Below are 15,860 nucleotides of genomic sequence, written 5' to 3'. Positions count from 1 at the left end.
TCATGGCAAAGGGGGATTGAACCCAGATCTTGAATGAGGGGAAGAATTTCAATTGATGGAGAAGAAATGGGAGGCCTGAGATATGGCTGAGTGTGCTACATTTGTAGCAACGTGGGGTGGCTGCCACTGAAGTGTTAGTTGGTGAGTAGAGAGGGAAGGTAACTGGCTAATTTAGCAGATGAAGCTACGTTTTGAAGAAATCTCATCTGCTAAATACCAATGTCTACTTCCCCTACTGACAAACCCTATAGTGGCAACTTCCTCGTGCTCTTACAAACTATTCTGAGAATAGAGACTCCCAGAAAACATCTGGACGGGGGAGTGGCATAGTGACATGAAGCTTTTGGGAAGCTAATTGATTCCATTATGTATGCCTAACTTCACAGGAAAACCAAAAGCAACCCTCAGACAACCAGGATTTTCTTCAGATTTTTCTATCAGCAAAAAACCTAATCCAACACTGCTAAGAGACAGAGGAAACTCTCTTGGAGTTAAGTCAGATGCTGAAACGCCGCCTTACACGTTACACACAACTGCTGGAAGTGAAGTATTCAAAGACGTTCCAGTGCAGAGACATGTGACCATGTCTACCAGCAACAGGTATTTGGGCTTTGTCTGGCTAAAAGGAGAAGTTTGGTGAATCTATGATAATAAATGTTAAAAGCATTCCGGAAAAGAAGGAAATACTTTCTGTTTTACCTAATGTAAGTTCACATGTAGCAGAGAAATGCATCATTACTAGTAAATCCACTCTTCCTGGCTACCTGAATGTCATTGTCTGAGTATCTTCATTTTATATTTTCTCTGCATTGTTGGTAATATCTCCTTGTAAAATTCATTTTGAAAGCTCTCACAGGAAAAGAAAAGGCTCTTGAAGGCTATTCTAAGATGCTATTTCAGGATAACTTACAACTTTTTCTGAAAACCTTTCTTATAATTAGTTTTATAACTTCTAAGTAACATTCTTGATTTGCACATTCCACTGTGCTCCAATAATCATATCTATAATTATATAGATTACATATATATATTATATGATTATATCTATAATCACACATCCATGCATCAGCATATCCGACTGGCAATATTAACACAACCTTCAGGTTCTAGTTTGAGTGCTGCCATTTATTAGCCAGGTGAACAAGTGAAATGATTTCATCTTTTAGGGCTGTGGTTTGTTGTTGTGGTTTGTTGAATGAAAATGTTAAACTAGGTGACCTCAAAGTTCCTTTTCGGCTTTAAATCTTATACTTTTTGTAAGGTAATTCAGGTCAGCAAACTATGACCCACGGGCTAAATCTGGCCCATTGCCTGTTTTGTGTAAATAAAGTTTTATTGAAACAAAGCCACATCCCTTTGTTTATATCATTGTCTGTGATTTCCTTTGCGCAACTGCAGTTAAGTAGTTGTGCAGAGACATTATGGCCTGCCAAACCTAAAAGATACACTAGTGGACACTTTTACAGGAAACATTTACCAACTCCTGATATAGATGAATGAGTATCCCATTCTTTCATTCTTTTTGTGCCTTTATAAAACAAATTTTGTTGTATTATTTTTTTTAAGTTTATTTGAGAGAGAGAGAGAAAACATGAGCAGGGGAAGGGGTGGGGGTGGGGGTAGAGAGAATCCCAAGCAGGCTCTGCACTGTCAGCACAGAACCCGACGTGGGGCTTGGATTCACAAAACCGTGAGATCATGATCTGAGCCAAAATCAAAAGTCAGACACTTAACTGACTGAGCCAACCAGGCGCCCCATGTTATATCCCTTTAAATCGGTGTTCAAATATTCCATTTTGTGTAAAAGCTACACCTCCCCCACCCCAGCACTCCCCCTACTATACTAGAATATTTAGAAGTATTTTTTTTAACTTAAAATTTTTTATAATGGTATATATTTAGTGCTATTTATGGTTAGTTGTTATAATTTTGATAAGGTCTAGAAAATACATAGTTAGAACTTGGATCTTGACCCAAAGCACTAGTTAGGGCCAGCATGTGACTGAGGTACCACTGTGTCCTCTGCTTCCATGCCTCCATTTCAAGTTCCCATTTTGAATTGAATCTATAAAATGACAACAAAACCAAGACATACTGCATTGTGGGCCCAGGAGAACATTCTCTACCACATTGTCTGGTGTCTCCTACCCATCTCTTACTGGCAATGGGCAACCCAGGTAAGTGCCTTCCATTCCTCCGGGTAGGACCAGCAGTGATTGAGAGGGGGCTGTGCAAGCACCAAGATGCCCAAAGAGCAGGCCCAAGATCGTGCTTTCTGACCTACAGCCTAGTGTGTTCTCACCCTCTTTCACCTGCAGCATTAGGTCCAGGGGAGTGCATTCTGTTCCTGTGGGCAGCACCTGATCAAGAAGGAGCCCCAACAGCAACAAGTAAATTTAAGTTAGCCCATAAGGGCTCTGAAAAATCAGTTATCATTGGAACTACAGCTACAAATGTGGGCCAGGAGCTGTGTGCTAAACCTAAGCAGGTGATTGCCTGCTAAAATAGGACTTTTAAATTGGATTAATAGTTTCCTAACGTATGTCCAAATGTCCAGGATACAATAAAAAGTCACTTGTTATACTAAGAACCAGGATAATGACAACTTGAATGAGAAAAGACAGTTGACAAATGCCAAGAGCGAGATCAGTCAGATGTTGGAATTATCTGGCAAGAATTTTACAGCAGCTCTCCTAAAATGCTTCAATGAGCAAATGAAAAGAATTTGGGGGGCAAAATGGAAAAAAAATAAAATTCACCAAAGAAGTAGAACATATAAAAAAGAATGAAATGGAAACTGTAGTATTAAAAAAATGGAACACCAAACTAAAAAACTCACTGGGTAAGCTCAACAACAGAATGAATACGACAGAGGGAAGAATCCATGAACTCAAAGATTAGAGCAATAGAAATTACACAATCTGACCAACAGAGTAAATAGACTTCCTTCAAAAACAAAACAAACAAAAGAACACCTACCAAAGCCTGAGGGGCCTTTGGAAATAAAACACCTAGCAGAGCCTTAGGAATCTGTGGGGGGAAATAAGAAAAGATCTAACGTTTGTATTATCAATGTCTTGGGAGAAGAGAAAGAGTGGGGCTGAAAGAGTATTTGAACACAAAATGGCTGAAAACTTCTCAAATTTGGCTAAGAATATAAACCTACAGATTCAAGAGTTCAGAGAATCCTAAAAAAGATAGATCCAAGAAACCCACATGAAGACACATCATATTAAACTTCTGAAAACTAAAGACAAAAAATCTTAAAAACAGCAGGAAATGACACATCACTTATAGGGGATTACCAGTTTTAATGACAGTGGATTTCTCATCTATGACCATGGAGGAACCCTGAAGGAAGGAAGCAGCACATTTTTCTTGTGCTGAAAGAAAAAACTGTCAGCCATAAATTCTATATCCAGGAAAAATATACAACAGGAATGAAAGGGAAATAAAGACATTCTCAGATGAAAGAAAACTAAGAGAATTTGTCACTAGTTGACCTACTCTTAAAGAGTGGCTAAAGGAAGTTCTCTCAAGAGAAAATAAATACTATAAGATGGGCTTGGAATTTCAGAAAGGAAAGAGCAGAACTGGTAAAAACAGGTATAAATGTAAGATTATCCTTCTTATGAGTTTCTTAAATCATGCTAGGTTGAAACAAAAATTATAACACTATCTGATAAGTGCTCAACATATATAGAGAAAGAACTTCATTAAATTTGCAAAACTGGGGGGAGGAGAGGAGACCTAAAAGGAAGTAAGGTTTGTACACTTAAAGTGGTAAAACGTTGATACCAATGGAATGTGATGTTGTATATATATATTGGAATGCTTAAACCAACTAGTAGGAAAGCTATACAAAGTGATATACAGAGTGATCAAACAGGGGAGGGGCAGAGAGAGAGGGAGACACAGAATCTGAAGCAGGTTCCAGGCTCTGAGCTGTCAGCACAGAGCCTGATGCAGAGCTTGAACCCACGAACTGTGAGATTATGACCTGAGCCAAAGTCAGACGCTTAACCAACTGAGCCACCCAGGCGCCCCTATACCACTTTTTCTTTAACTATTCCTCAGTTGATGGACATTTGGGCTCTTTCCATAGTTTGGCTATTGTTGATAATGCTGCTGTAAACATCAGGGTGCATGTACCACTTCGAATCTGTATTTTTGTGTCCTTTGGATAAATACCTAGTAGTGAGATTGCGGGTTGTAGGGTAGTTCTATTTTTAACTTTTTGAGGAACCTCCATACTATTTTCCAGAGTAACTGCCAGTTTGCATTCCCACTAACAGCATTCTCATCGACATCTGTTGTTTCCTGTGTTGTTAATTTTCGCCATTCTGATGGGTATGAGACAGTATCTCATTGTGATTTTGATGTGCATTTCCCTGATGATGAGTGATGATGAGCATCTTTTCATGTGTCTGTTAGCCATCTGGATGTCTTCTTTGGAAAAATGTCTATTCATGTCTTCTGCCAATTCTTAACTGGATTATTTGATTTTTGGGGTGTTGGGTTTGACTAATTACTTTCAATGTAAGTTTAATTACTTTAAATGTAAAAATGCATGAAAAGATGTTCAACTTCATTACCCATCATGGGAACGCATATTAAAACGCATATTAAAATGAGATATCATCATGACACACCTATCAGAATGACTAAAGTAAAAAATAGTGATAATACTGAATGCTGGCAAGGATGCAGAGAAACTGGATCAATCGTACATTGCTGTTGAAAATGTAAAATTAATAGCTACTCTAGAAAACAGTTTGGGAAATTTCATTAAAAAACAAAAGCAACTAAACATGCAGCTATCACATGACCCGGCAGTTGCACTCCTGGGCATTTATCCCAGAGAAATGAAAACTTATATTCATATAAAAACCTGTACACAAATGTTCATAGAAACTTTATTCATAATAGTCCCAAACTGAAAACAACCCCAGTGTCCTTTAGTAGGTGAATGGTTCAACAGACTGTAGTACATTCAGACCACAGAATACTTAGCAATAAAAAGGAACAAACTATTAATAACACAGCAACTTTGGTGGATTTCAAGGGAATTCTGCTCTGTGAAAGAAGCCAGTATCAAAAATGTTACATGCTGTGTGATTCTATTTATATAACATTCTTGAAATGACAAAATTGTAGAGATGGAGAACAGATAAGTGTTTGCCAAATGTTAGGGTTTTAGGAAGTCGGAAGGGTGTGGCTATAAAGGTATAGCAAGAAGGGGCCTTGTGATGGGACAGTTGTGATTATAATGATTATAGTCTGATGATTATAACCAATAAGTTATTGATTACAGTGGTGGTTACAAGGATCTATATATGTGGTAAAATTTCACAGAACCACATGCACACAGACACACACACATGCACATGCGCATACATGTAAAACTGGTGAAGTTTGAATAAGTTCTGGATTATACCAATGTCAGTTGCCTGGTTCTGCCGATGTACTATACAAAGATGTTACCACTGGGGGAAACTGGGTGAAGGGTGCATGTGACCTCTATGTATATTTTTTGCAACTCCCCATGAACTTAAAAGTATTTCAGAATACAGTTGACCCTGAACACCATCAACATGGAGTTAGGTGAGCTAACCCCACACACAGTCAGAAATACACATACAACTTTTGAGGCCCCCCCCCCAAGTTTGACTGCTAATAGCCTACTGTTGACCAAAAGCTTTACTGATAATATAAACAGTAGGTTAACACATATTTTGTGTATTATATGTATTATGCATTGTATTTTTACAATAAAATGAGCAAAAAAAATATTTTTAAGGAAATCATAAGAGAAAATACATTTACAGTACTGTACTGTGTTTGTCAAAAAAATATGCATCTGGTGGACCTGTGTAGTTCAAACTCATGTTGTTTAAGAATCAAGTGTAGGGGCACCTGGGTGGCTCAGTCGGGTAAGCATCCAGCTCTTGGTTTTGGCTCAGGTCATGATCTCACGGTTCATGAATTTGAGCCCCGCATCGGGCTCTGCGTTGGCAGTGTGTAGCTTGCTTGGGATTCCCTCTCTGTCCCTCTCTTTCTGCCCCTCCCCTGCTCGCTCTCTCTGTCTCTCAAAAATAAATAAATAAAAACTTTAAAAAATGTTTAAAAAGTGTAAAAAGTTAAAAAAGGGAAAGCAAAAGCCTTATTTTTATGGTTTTAGTTTTGAGAATTAATATATCCTTTTATCTTCTGCCTTTCACTGTAAAAATTTCAAATTTCGTATGGTAGAATATCTTGTACAATAATTTCTAAAATTATACACCTAGCTGTCTTCAGCTGTCTTGCTTTACATAGGTTATGTTACAGACTACTTTAACTATAAACTGTTAAAGATGTCATAAAACATCTTAATCAAACCTTTTTTTAAAGAGCATAATACAAATTGAAAGAATCCTTTTAAGAGGAATCTAAATACCACCTGGTGGCAGCTATTATGTGCATCCCTTTTAATTATAAAATCAAAAAAATTACTCTTACCAAAAATAGAACAAGAGCAAAAGCTGTTTTATCTACTTATAAAATACATGAGCAGTAATAGTAAGTAATAAAAACTATTATTAACTTAACATTTGGAGGGTCACCAAATCTTTTGGGAAGCTGATAAAAGGTATAAATGATTTTCCCAGAAAAATATATGTGTACACATATACATACATCTTTGTATATTCAAGAGATTCATGGACCTCAGAAGCCCCTTCTCAGGATCTTTGGTTAAGAATTCATGCCTGCCAGTTAACAAACTGAAAGGGTTCTAGAAAAATAACATAGCTGATATTTTCTGATATTGTAGGCATCAATCTAAGTTTATCATGTGTCCAGTAAAATACAAAGAGGGGTCAGGAGTAAGGATATATGATTGATTTGTGATTTCTCTGGTTTATATGAGGGAAGGAAATGTGTATATATAAAATAATATAATATATAACCATGGTATTTTTATTAAAGTGATAAGATTACTAAATGAGGTATTTAATGTATTTATCCATAAAACACAGATAAATATGGTACTGAAGTTCAAGATTTCCATTAGGCCTAGAAAGAGAGAAGAAATTACTGTGTGTATATTGTAATGAGTAAGATCATGGACTTTGGATAGGAACAAATGGCTGTTTGGCACTAACCAACAGGCACTATGATTAAAAAGGCATCTTTCAAGTATTAAGCTAAATAAATGTGAATTTGTTGTTGGTTTCTGCTTCTTTGCATATGTTTAAAACTGTTGTATGTTTAGTATGTGCTAAATATTTGTAGGAAGTATTTTCTAAAATGCATTTATTGCTTGGCTCTGATTGTAAAAATACTATGTGTATGGCATAGAAAATTTGCAAAGTGTAAAGAAGTAAAAGGAATTTTTAAAATTGCCTCTAATCCGGAGCACCTGGGTGGCTCAGTTGGTTAAGCATTGGACTCTTGATCTCGGTTCGGGTCATGATCTCACAGTTTGTGGGATTGAGCTTGGAATTCTCTCTCTCCCTCTCTCTGTGCCCCTCCCTTGCTCATGTTCTCTCTCTGTCTCAAAATAAATAAATAAACTTAAAAAAATTGCCTCTAATCCAAACATAAATGTAAACATTTAAAAGCTGTGGATATATAAAACGTTTAAACATAAATGTAAATATTTAAAAGTTGTGGATATATAAATTTTTAAAAATACAAATGGGCTCTTGCTATATCTTACTATTTTATAACCTGTTTTAAAAGGTAATATATTGGGGTACCTGGGTGACTCCGTCGGTTAAGCGTCCGACTTTGTCTCGGGTCATGATCTCACAGTCTGTGAGTTCGAGCCCACATCGGGCTCTGTGCTGACAGCTCGGAGCCTAGAGCCTGCTTCTGATTCTGTGTCTCCTTCTGTCCCTCCCCGACTCACACTCTCTCTCCCTCTCTCAAAAGTAAATAAACATTAAAAAAGTTTTTTTTAAAAAGTAATAATATATTGTTAACCCACATGATTAAGTATACTAGTACACTATCATTTTTAATGTCAGGGAGATCCATTGTCCAGCCTCCTATTGCTGAATATAAATTATTTCCACTATTGTAAGCAATTCTACAATGAAACATATTTGTAGAACAGTCCTTGCATATATTCACGACTAGTTCCTTACAATAAATTGGTAGGAAAAGGGTAAGAGGGTATACATTCTAAAGCTATTACTAATTTGTGCTCTACACAGATTATACCAATTATATTCTAGAAGCATATGGAAGTGATTATTTACTTGTACCCCTGCCAGTACTGGGCACCACTTTTTCAGTTGATGCCAAAAGGTGAAAAAATACACCTATATTTTAATTTCTATTTCTTTGACTTTCATTCTTAAGGGGGTTATAATTTTGTCATATGTTTACTTGACCATTTATAGATCTTTTATGAATTACGTGTCTTTGCCCTTTGTACAAACTTTCTGTTGGTTTTTTCTTTTTTCTTTCTCATTTGTAAAAATAATTTATAAATTAAGGATGTTGACCCTTTGTAATATGTTGGCAATATTTCCTCAGTTTATTTAATTTTTGTATTTCCACTATACAAAAACTTTAAAATTTTATATTTTTTTAATCTAACTAAATCTACCAATCTGTTCCTTGGTGGCTTCTGTCTTTAGGTATTATGCTTAGAAAATCATTTTTACCCCAGTACTGTATAATAGGTCTTCTGTTTTCCTTTAGAATTTTTATGGTTTCATTAAATCTTTAATCCAGAATTTATGTGGTTGTACGTCATGAGAGTTAGCAGTCTTGTTAGCCAGATGTCCTAATACCAGTTATTACATAATTTTTTTCTTTCCATGCTGGTTTAAAATGCTGTCTTTACCAATTGTAAATTGTTATAAATATATGACTTGGTTTCTGGCCTTTTCATTTGGAATCATTAATTACCTGTCTAATTCTTTTGCTGTGCCAAACTATTCAGATTATTATAACTTTATAAGGTGTTAATAACCTTTACTCTCTACTTCCTTCTCTTTCTACTGCTGATTTGGTTTCTTGCTTCTAACATGTGCTTTTATTACACTTATTGCCACTATCATAGCACTTAGTAGGTTTTGTTCTTATAGATTTTGTCAGTGCATTATTACCTATTTTTGTGTAAGAGGTTATACAAATCTAGCAGCTCACAACACCTAATTATTATTTCCTAATTCCTGTGGGTCATGTTTCTGGTACTGCTTAGCTAGGTCCTCTGCTTCAGTCTCTTATGAGGCTGCTGTGGGTGTTGGCCATGGATGGGGTGAACTGAGCAAGAATCTGCCTCTGGGCTGACACACATGCTTGTTGGCCAAATCACCTTCATTTTTTTCCTCAGTGCTTGACTTCCTGGCTGTTGGCCAAAGACCACCTTCAATTTCTTACCACACAGGCCTTCCCAATATGGCCATTGGCTTCATCAAAGCCAGCAAGGGAGAGATTATGCTGGGGGGGGGGGGGGCGGGGAGGGGAGATTTGTAATCTCATCATTTGTAATCCCCTCAACCTTGAAATATTCTGTTGGTTAGAAGCAAGTTACTCAAGGGAATGAGGTTCTATAAGGCTGTGGCTTGGCCACCAGGAGGCAAGAATGACTGGGGGCCATGTCACAGCAGCTTACTACAGTCGGTTTTCTCAACTATATGTATAGTCCATGAGATAGGGGTGTGTTTCTCTTATTTAATTGTATATAATTCCTGTCTGCCCATGCCCAGCTCATAGTAGGTCCTGAAATAAGTGTTTGTAGGGTAAGAATGTGTCTCTAATAAATGGCATATGTTTAGATTTGATAGGGTGGTTTTTGGACCAGTCTAAGTATTTGTCTTTTAAAATACTTAATAATTTGTCTTTTAAAATACAAAATAATAAAATTTTTATACTTACTTTTATAAGACTGGTTGGACCACTTTCATCTTACTATGTTTGTTTTTCACGTGTCCCTGCAGTTTCCCTTGAAATCTTTCCTTTGCTGTGTCAACTGTTTTCTGTCCCATCCATCAGACCTACCTATGCCTGAGCCATATCAGTCCCTGCCATAATCTCTCTGTGCTCCCTCTTTGCTCATAAGCCTCTGCCTGCTAATAGAGCCCTCACAGCTGACTCCAAGCAGAGGAGGGTTCCAGTTTACAACTTTAGGGCTCTGGTGCAAGGGAAAAGAGGGCTGTCTCCCTGACAGTTCTCTAAAAATAGAAGTTGGATATGTTTTTGGCATCTTCCATTATTACCTAGATGTATTAATATGTAAACATGATGTTCTTATAGTTGCATAGCATCATATATTAAATAAGTTGTATTGGTAGCCTACCATTTAATAATTTCTTGTAGAATTAAAGTATTATGAGGAGATGTTCTTTATTCCAAAGAATTCATCTAATTTTTAGAGTATTCCATACTATCTAAAAGTTGGGGGGCGCCTGGGTGGCACAGTCGGTTAAAGCGTCCGACTTCAGCCAGGTCACGATCTCGCGGTCCGTGAGTTCGAGCCCCGCGTCGGGCTCTGGGCTGATGGCCCAGAGCCTGGAGCCTGTTTCCGATTCTGTGTCTCCCTCTCTCTGCCCCTCCCCCGTTCATGCTCTGTCTGTCTGTCTCTGTCCCAAAAATAAATAAAAAACGTTGAAAAAAAAATTTAAAAGTTGGAAAATATGTATATTGTGTCATTGTCACCTGTTCTAGTCCCATACCCACTGCTGGGCAAGGTTTACTCATAGGTTGATTCAATCATCCTATTCATTCCTACAACATTCACTGCCCTTTGCAAGTGTCAAGCACTGCCCTAGGCTCTGGGAACAGGTTATTAAGACACTTGGAGCCTAGTGAGGGAGACTGACATGAACATATATGAGTGTGAGTGAGTGTGTGTGTGTGTGTGTGTGTGTGTCTGGTTTCATTGTCCTCATATTTGGAAAAATCTTCCTATGTATATCCAATATAATTCATATAAAAATTATTTTGGTGAGTGTATGAAGTGTGGGGAGACAATGCTTTTTCTTTTCTAACTTGCTACTTGAGCAGTCCCTCTGTGGTTTGGAATGCCACCTTTCTCACGTGCTAAGATACAGCGTCAATTGAGTGTTTCTAAGCTCTGTATCATTTTACTTATCTGTTTAAATATTATAAATGTTGTAACTTTATAACTCACTTCAGTATCTGGTGGTATAAGTCCTTCATTTTTTGGTTGTATTCCAAAATATTCTTTATGATCAACTACTTATTCTTTGCATGGTTTTATTTATTTTGTATTGCCGGTCCCTTAAAGGTGATTAATTGGAAATCTAACTTCCATGTTCTCTTAAAGTCCTAGTTTAAATTTAGCTTTTAACACATTTTCTCTAATATGAAACATGAAAGTTGATACCAGTATCATTTCATTTTTGCTCATTTTGAAATATTCTAATGAATTCTTTTGCTATTCAGTGCCACAGAAACTTTAAATGAAAAGCACAGTGCTTAAAACCTGGCATAGACTTTGATGTTTGATTTTTAACTTACTTTTTTTTTTAACACCTTAGGTTTAGCCCAAAGGCGTCCCTCCCACCACCTTTTCAGATGCATCTCTCAAGAACCTGTGCTAAGGAAATAAATGGTATGTTTTCTAAACATTATCTTCATGAAACATTTCAGCTTCTAGAGCCTTAGAACCCTAAGAAAAATATCTGGTGGTGGCTGTTCGCATTTGCTCTCACCCTATCCTATTTATTATCTTTCTTCCCCTCTTTCCTCATTTCTTTAAATTATGAATTGAAGTGATCTAAAGAGAAAATAGCACCTCCAGGGATATCATTATTCTGACATAAGGCCTTCTGCATATTAGACGAGTTCTGTTTCGCTCCATGTGTCACCGAGAGATACTTATGTGCCTTGTCACCCTCTTACTCTTCAGAGGATAAGATTTAAAGCACATAAATATGAGGTTTCAACTCAGAAAATAGTTTCAGATACTCCACCATTTTTAAAAGCTGGGACCCTAAACTATACACAGTGACCACTAAGCATCTTAGTATGATACAAATGATTCCTTGGGTTAGAAGATCCAAAAGAGCTGTTAAGAAAACAGTAAGAAATGTAATAAAGTCAAAGAATCTGAAGATTAAAATTGCACACACTTGTCGAGGTGCCTGGGTGACTCAGTCAGTTGAACATCTGACTTGGGCTCAGGTCATGATCTCATGGTTTGGTTCGTGGGTTCAAGCCCTGCATCGGGCTCACTGCTGTCAGCGCAGAGCCCATTTCAGATCCTCTGTCTCCCTCTCTCTTACTGCCCCTCCTCCATTCACGCTCTCTCAAAAATGAAAAAAAAAATAAAACATTAAAAAAAGTAAAATGCACACACTCGGCATCTGGTCTCCTCCAACCAAAGTATAAATTCCCTGCTCATAGATGCATCTGAGGGAACAGTGTTTCAGGATCAGTATTTACATTGCATGAAATTTAAGTGTGATTTTAAATGATCTGCTGTTTCAAGTGTGATTCTGACTGAGTCAAGATCATTTTTTCCATATGAACACATCTCCAGTATTTCTTATGGAAATTACTTGAATCATATGATTTTTGTTTCTGTCAATAACTTTTACACATGTATTTTCTTTTTTTAAATTTCTTTTAACGTTTTATTTATTTTTGAGACAGGGAGAGACAGAGCATGAACAGGGGAGGGTCAGAGAGAGGGAGACACAGAATCTGAAACAGGCTCCAGGCTCTGAGCTGTCAGCACAGAGCCCGACGCGGGGCTCGAACTCACGGACCGAGAGATCATGACCTGAGCCGAAGTCAGCCGCTTAACCTGAGCCACCCAGGCGCCCCTACACATGTATTTTCTGAAACATGGCTACTCCCTTAGAGGTTGTAAATTCTTTTAAAATAGAGTAAGCTTTTTTTCTGCAGAACGCTGAGGACTTGTTTCAGGAGGATTGCAGTTCACGGGACAGCTGATATGTACACACTTACACACAGCCTCTCCTACCTGTTATAAAACAGACTCCTTCGTTGATTTAACAGAAACCACACAAGCTTAGGGGACTCCCAGTGACCCCACAAAACAGATGCATTTGCAGACTCCAACTGTGCATTAGTTACTGGCACTCTCTCTTTAAGGGGGGTCTGACCAGTTCTCAGAAGCTCATCTTTTCCTTATTCCCGATCCTTTTATATCATTATTTGGGAAGAACCTAAATAAATTAGTGATGTCCTTATATGGACATTGTGTGCCCTTTTGTTTGCCAAGCCAAACTCAGTCTAGTGCCCTGTTCTGGGTGAGAGCAGAGTTAGCATCCAGCCCTCCTCAAGGAGCTGCTCACCCTTTGGCTTCCTGGCATCCTCAGAGGCTAGAGGTCCCAGACCAGTCTGTGTATCTCTCTACCTGCCAGTTTAAAATAGAACTTCTGTGTATTGCTAAATTGTTTTTCTCATTAATAAAGCAGAAAAACATATTTTAAAACCTGGACATTTTCAAAATTTTCTATAAAATGTTCTTTGATCTTACTATTAAAGCACTATCCTAATGCTTTGTGGAATACAGGTTTAAATAAAGCATTGCATATAAACTAGTATTGTCTAAAGTTTAACCTTTCTTAGTTGCAGTTAGAGAATGATTGGTTAAATACTAAATTTTATTATTCTCTATGAAACAAGGTCACCCTGATGTTTAAATTAGGAAGCACCCTTGTCAGTGTCCTTCTTGGCCTTATCCTGTCCACTTCTAAGTCCCTTGACCCCCATAAGCCTGAAGGGTAACAAAGCCTAATAACACAGATACTAGGTAATGGGGATAATCTAAAATGTTAAGCCTTTTGGTTAATTCTATCATTTTTTTAATTTAAAGATAATTTAAATCAGACTGTTGAAAAACCAAATGTCACGCCTCCTGCCTCTTACACTTATAAAATGGATGAGGTTCAAAACCGCATAAAGGAAATACTAAACAAGCATAACAATGGCATTTGGATATCTAAGCTTCCACATTTTTACAAAGAGTTATATAAAGAAGAACTTAATCAAGGAATTTTACAACAATTTGAACACTGGCCTCATATTTGCACGGTACGTTTCTCCTTACTCCTCCCTTCTGATGCCTGCTCCCTGCCCTTCTTTCAGATTTTGAGTTATTAATCACATCACCTTTTATACAGGGAGCATGACGCACTTGACATAATATTGCTTCATTAATATTTATCTCTAAGATTAACATATGTTGGTTCTTACTTACGGAGATAGGTCAAGGTCGAGGACTGTGTGTGTTGTGATTGCTGTTTTTACATATTTTGTTTTAAATTATTTTTAAGTGCATTTTATATGTGGTAATATGTATACCATTTTGTATCGAACTGTTACCAATGGATACTGATAACTTTGCCATTTTAATAACTTGAACTTACTGGTAATAAAACTGCATTTGCCTCAAAATTTTACATGCTGGTTCCTGAGCATTTTTTAGAGACATTCAGCTGAACTGATTTTAGTTATTTTGACTACTTATTTATACAGTATCTTATTTTAATTTAAAAATGAACGTAGGGTTATAATTTAAAATTTTTGCAAAATTCTTTGGAGGAAAAAATTGACAAGTTAACTGACATCAATTTCTATACCTGTTTCTACTTGAGTGTCTGTTATAATACAATGATGGATCAGAATAGTTTATTAGAAATCTTAGTTCAGCCAGCGATAGAGACAACTAAATTCCTAAACCAAAGTAACTAACTTTCAGGTTTCTTAATGTTTTCATTTACATAGAATGTATTCAATCATGTAACTATTCTAAATGGTAGCATTAGTCGCTACTTGGTGCTTCTGGAATTAAATATACATACAATTTTGTTTTATAGAAGGCTTTCATTTATTTAATTGAATATGTATTTTGGCCCCTGACCTTGTTGGGTAATGCACAGACAACTCTCTTTTTCTAAGCCCCTGGCCTGAAGACATGTATTTTTGTAACCACTTTTTCCTCCAGGTCACTGACATGCATTCGAGTTCCAGTAACTTTCCAGGCAAGTCATTCTTTCATGCATCCAACCTATTTATTCATACACGATTTACTGTGCACCTGCTGGTACCAGTCACTGACTTAGATGCTAAGAACACCTTAGAGGCATGTCACGTGTCAGAATATTCAGTAGGAAGTGGGAAAACAAGAAGAAATAGCAAACTCTGGCAATAGGCTGTTTTCTTCCTTACGAAGTCAAGAATGTTTACAGACTGTAAGAATGTTACCCTGGTTTATGTGGAATGTAGGGTTTATCCTTATAATGGGAATTCCTATTAGTTGCTGTTCAGTTCATTCCATTTTTACTCCTTTCTAAGGAGAGTTTTCTCACTGGTTGCAGGTTCAGCAGCATTGATGTGCCCACTCAGATTTCCCTCATCTTGAGGGCATTTTTGATATTTCACCGCGCTACTCAGTTTAGAGGTTCAGGGCATGGAGACCCTTCTCAGGGGTGGATAGGGTTCTTTTATTTTTTAAATCCATAGACAGTCATGAACTTATAGCACATCTCAGTGAACTTAGAGCCTTTTTTTTTTTTTGTCAGGATACACCTATAACTCACTATAAAGCTTTGATTTAAAAAAAAAAAAGTTGTCTTTGGAGTAAAGTTTTAAAAATTAACTCCACAGAATCTTCTTAATGTATTGTTGTTTCTGGTTACTTTATTTTATACTCCATGATAATTACTTTTGTTTGTGTAGCTTAATTTATAGCTTTTGGGGGAAATCTTCATCTGTGTTATCTACGTGTCTGCAAAGCCCCAAAATCTCTCTTGCTAGGATTATAGGTGAGAGAGTATCTCTTTGATGTTAAAACCTTACTTAAAATGAAGGGTTTCCTACTAAATTTCAGGAGCTGAAACAACTGACTTTTTTATTTTTTCGTTGCT

The 15,860-nt window shown here is 37.0% G+C and overlaps 1 protein-coding gene across 5 annotated transcripts in view; it reads left to right on the top strand.

The window, feature by feature from the left end:
- Positions 1 to 15,860, top strand: part of TDRD7 (tudor domain containing 7) — an 80,872-nt gene that overhangs the window by 20,373 nt on the left and 44,639 nt on the right. For all 5 annotated transcript variants that reach the window (XM_058694826.1, XM_058694824.1, XM_058694825.1 and 2 more), the window contains 3 exons: positions 387 to 600; positions 11,499 to 11,572; positions 13,808 to 14,025. In XM_058694826.1, the coding sequence (XP_058550809.1) occupies positions 387 to 600; positions 11,499 to 11,572; positions 13,808 to 14,025 (506 nt within the window). The remainder of the gene's footprint in view (positions 1 to 386; positions 601 to 11,498; positions 11,573 to 13,807; positions 14,026 to 15,860) is intronic.

Source organism: Neofelis nebulosa, chromosome 12 (assembly GCF_028018385.1).
Source record: "Neofelis nebulosa isolate mNeoNeb1 chromosome 12, mNeoNeb1.pri, whole genome shotgun sequence".
Classification (NCBI taxonomy): Eukaryota; Metazoa; Chordata; class Mammalia; order Carnivora; family Felidae; genus Neofelis; species Neofelis nebulosa.
Note: the sequence above shows the minus strand (reverse complement) of the source record. Positions and strands in the feature narration are given on the sequence as shown.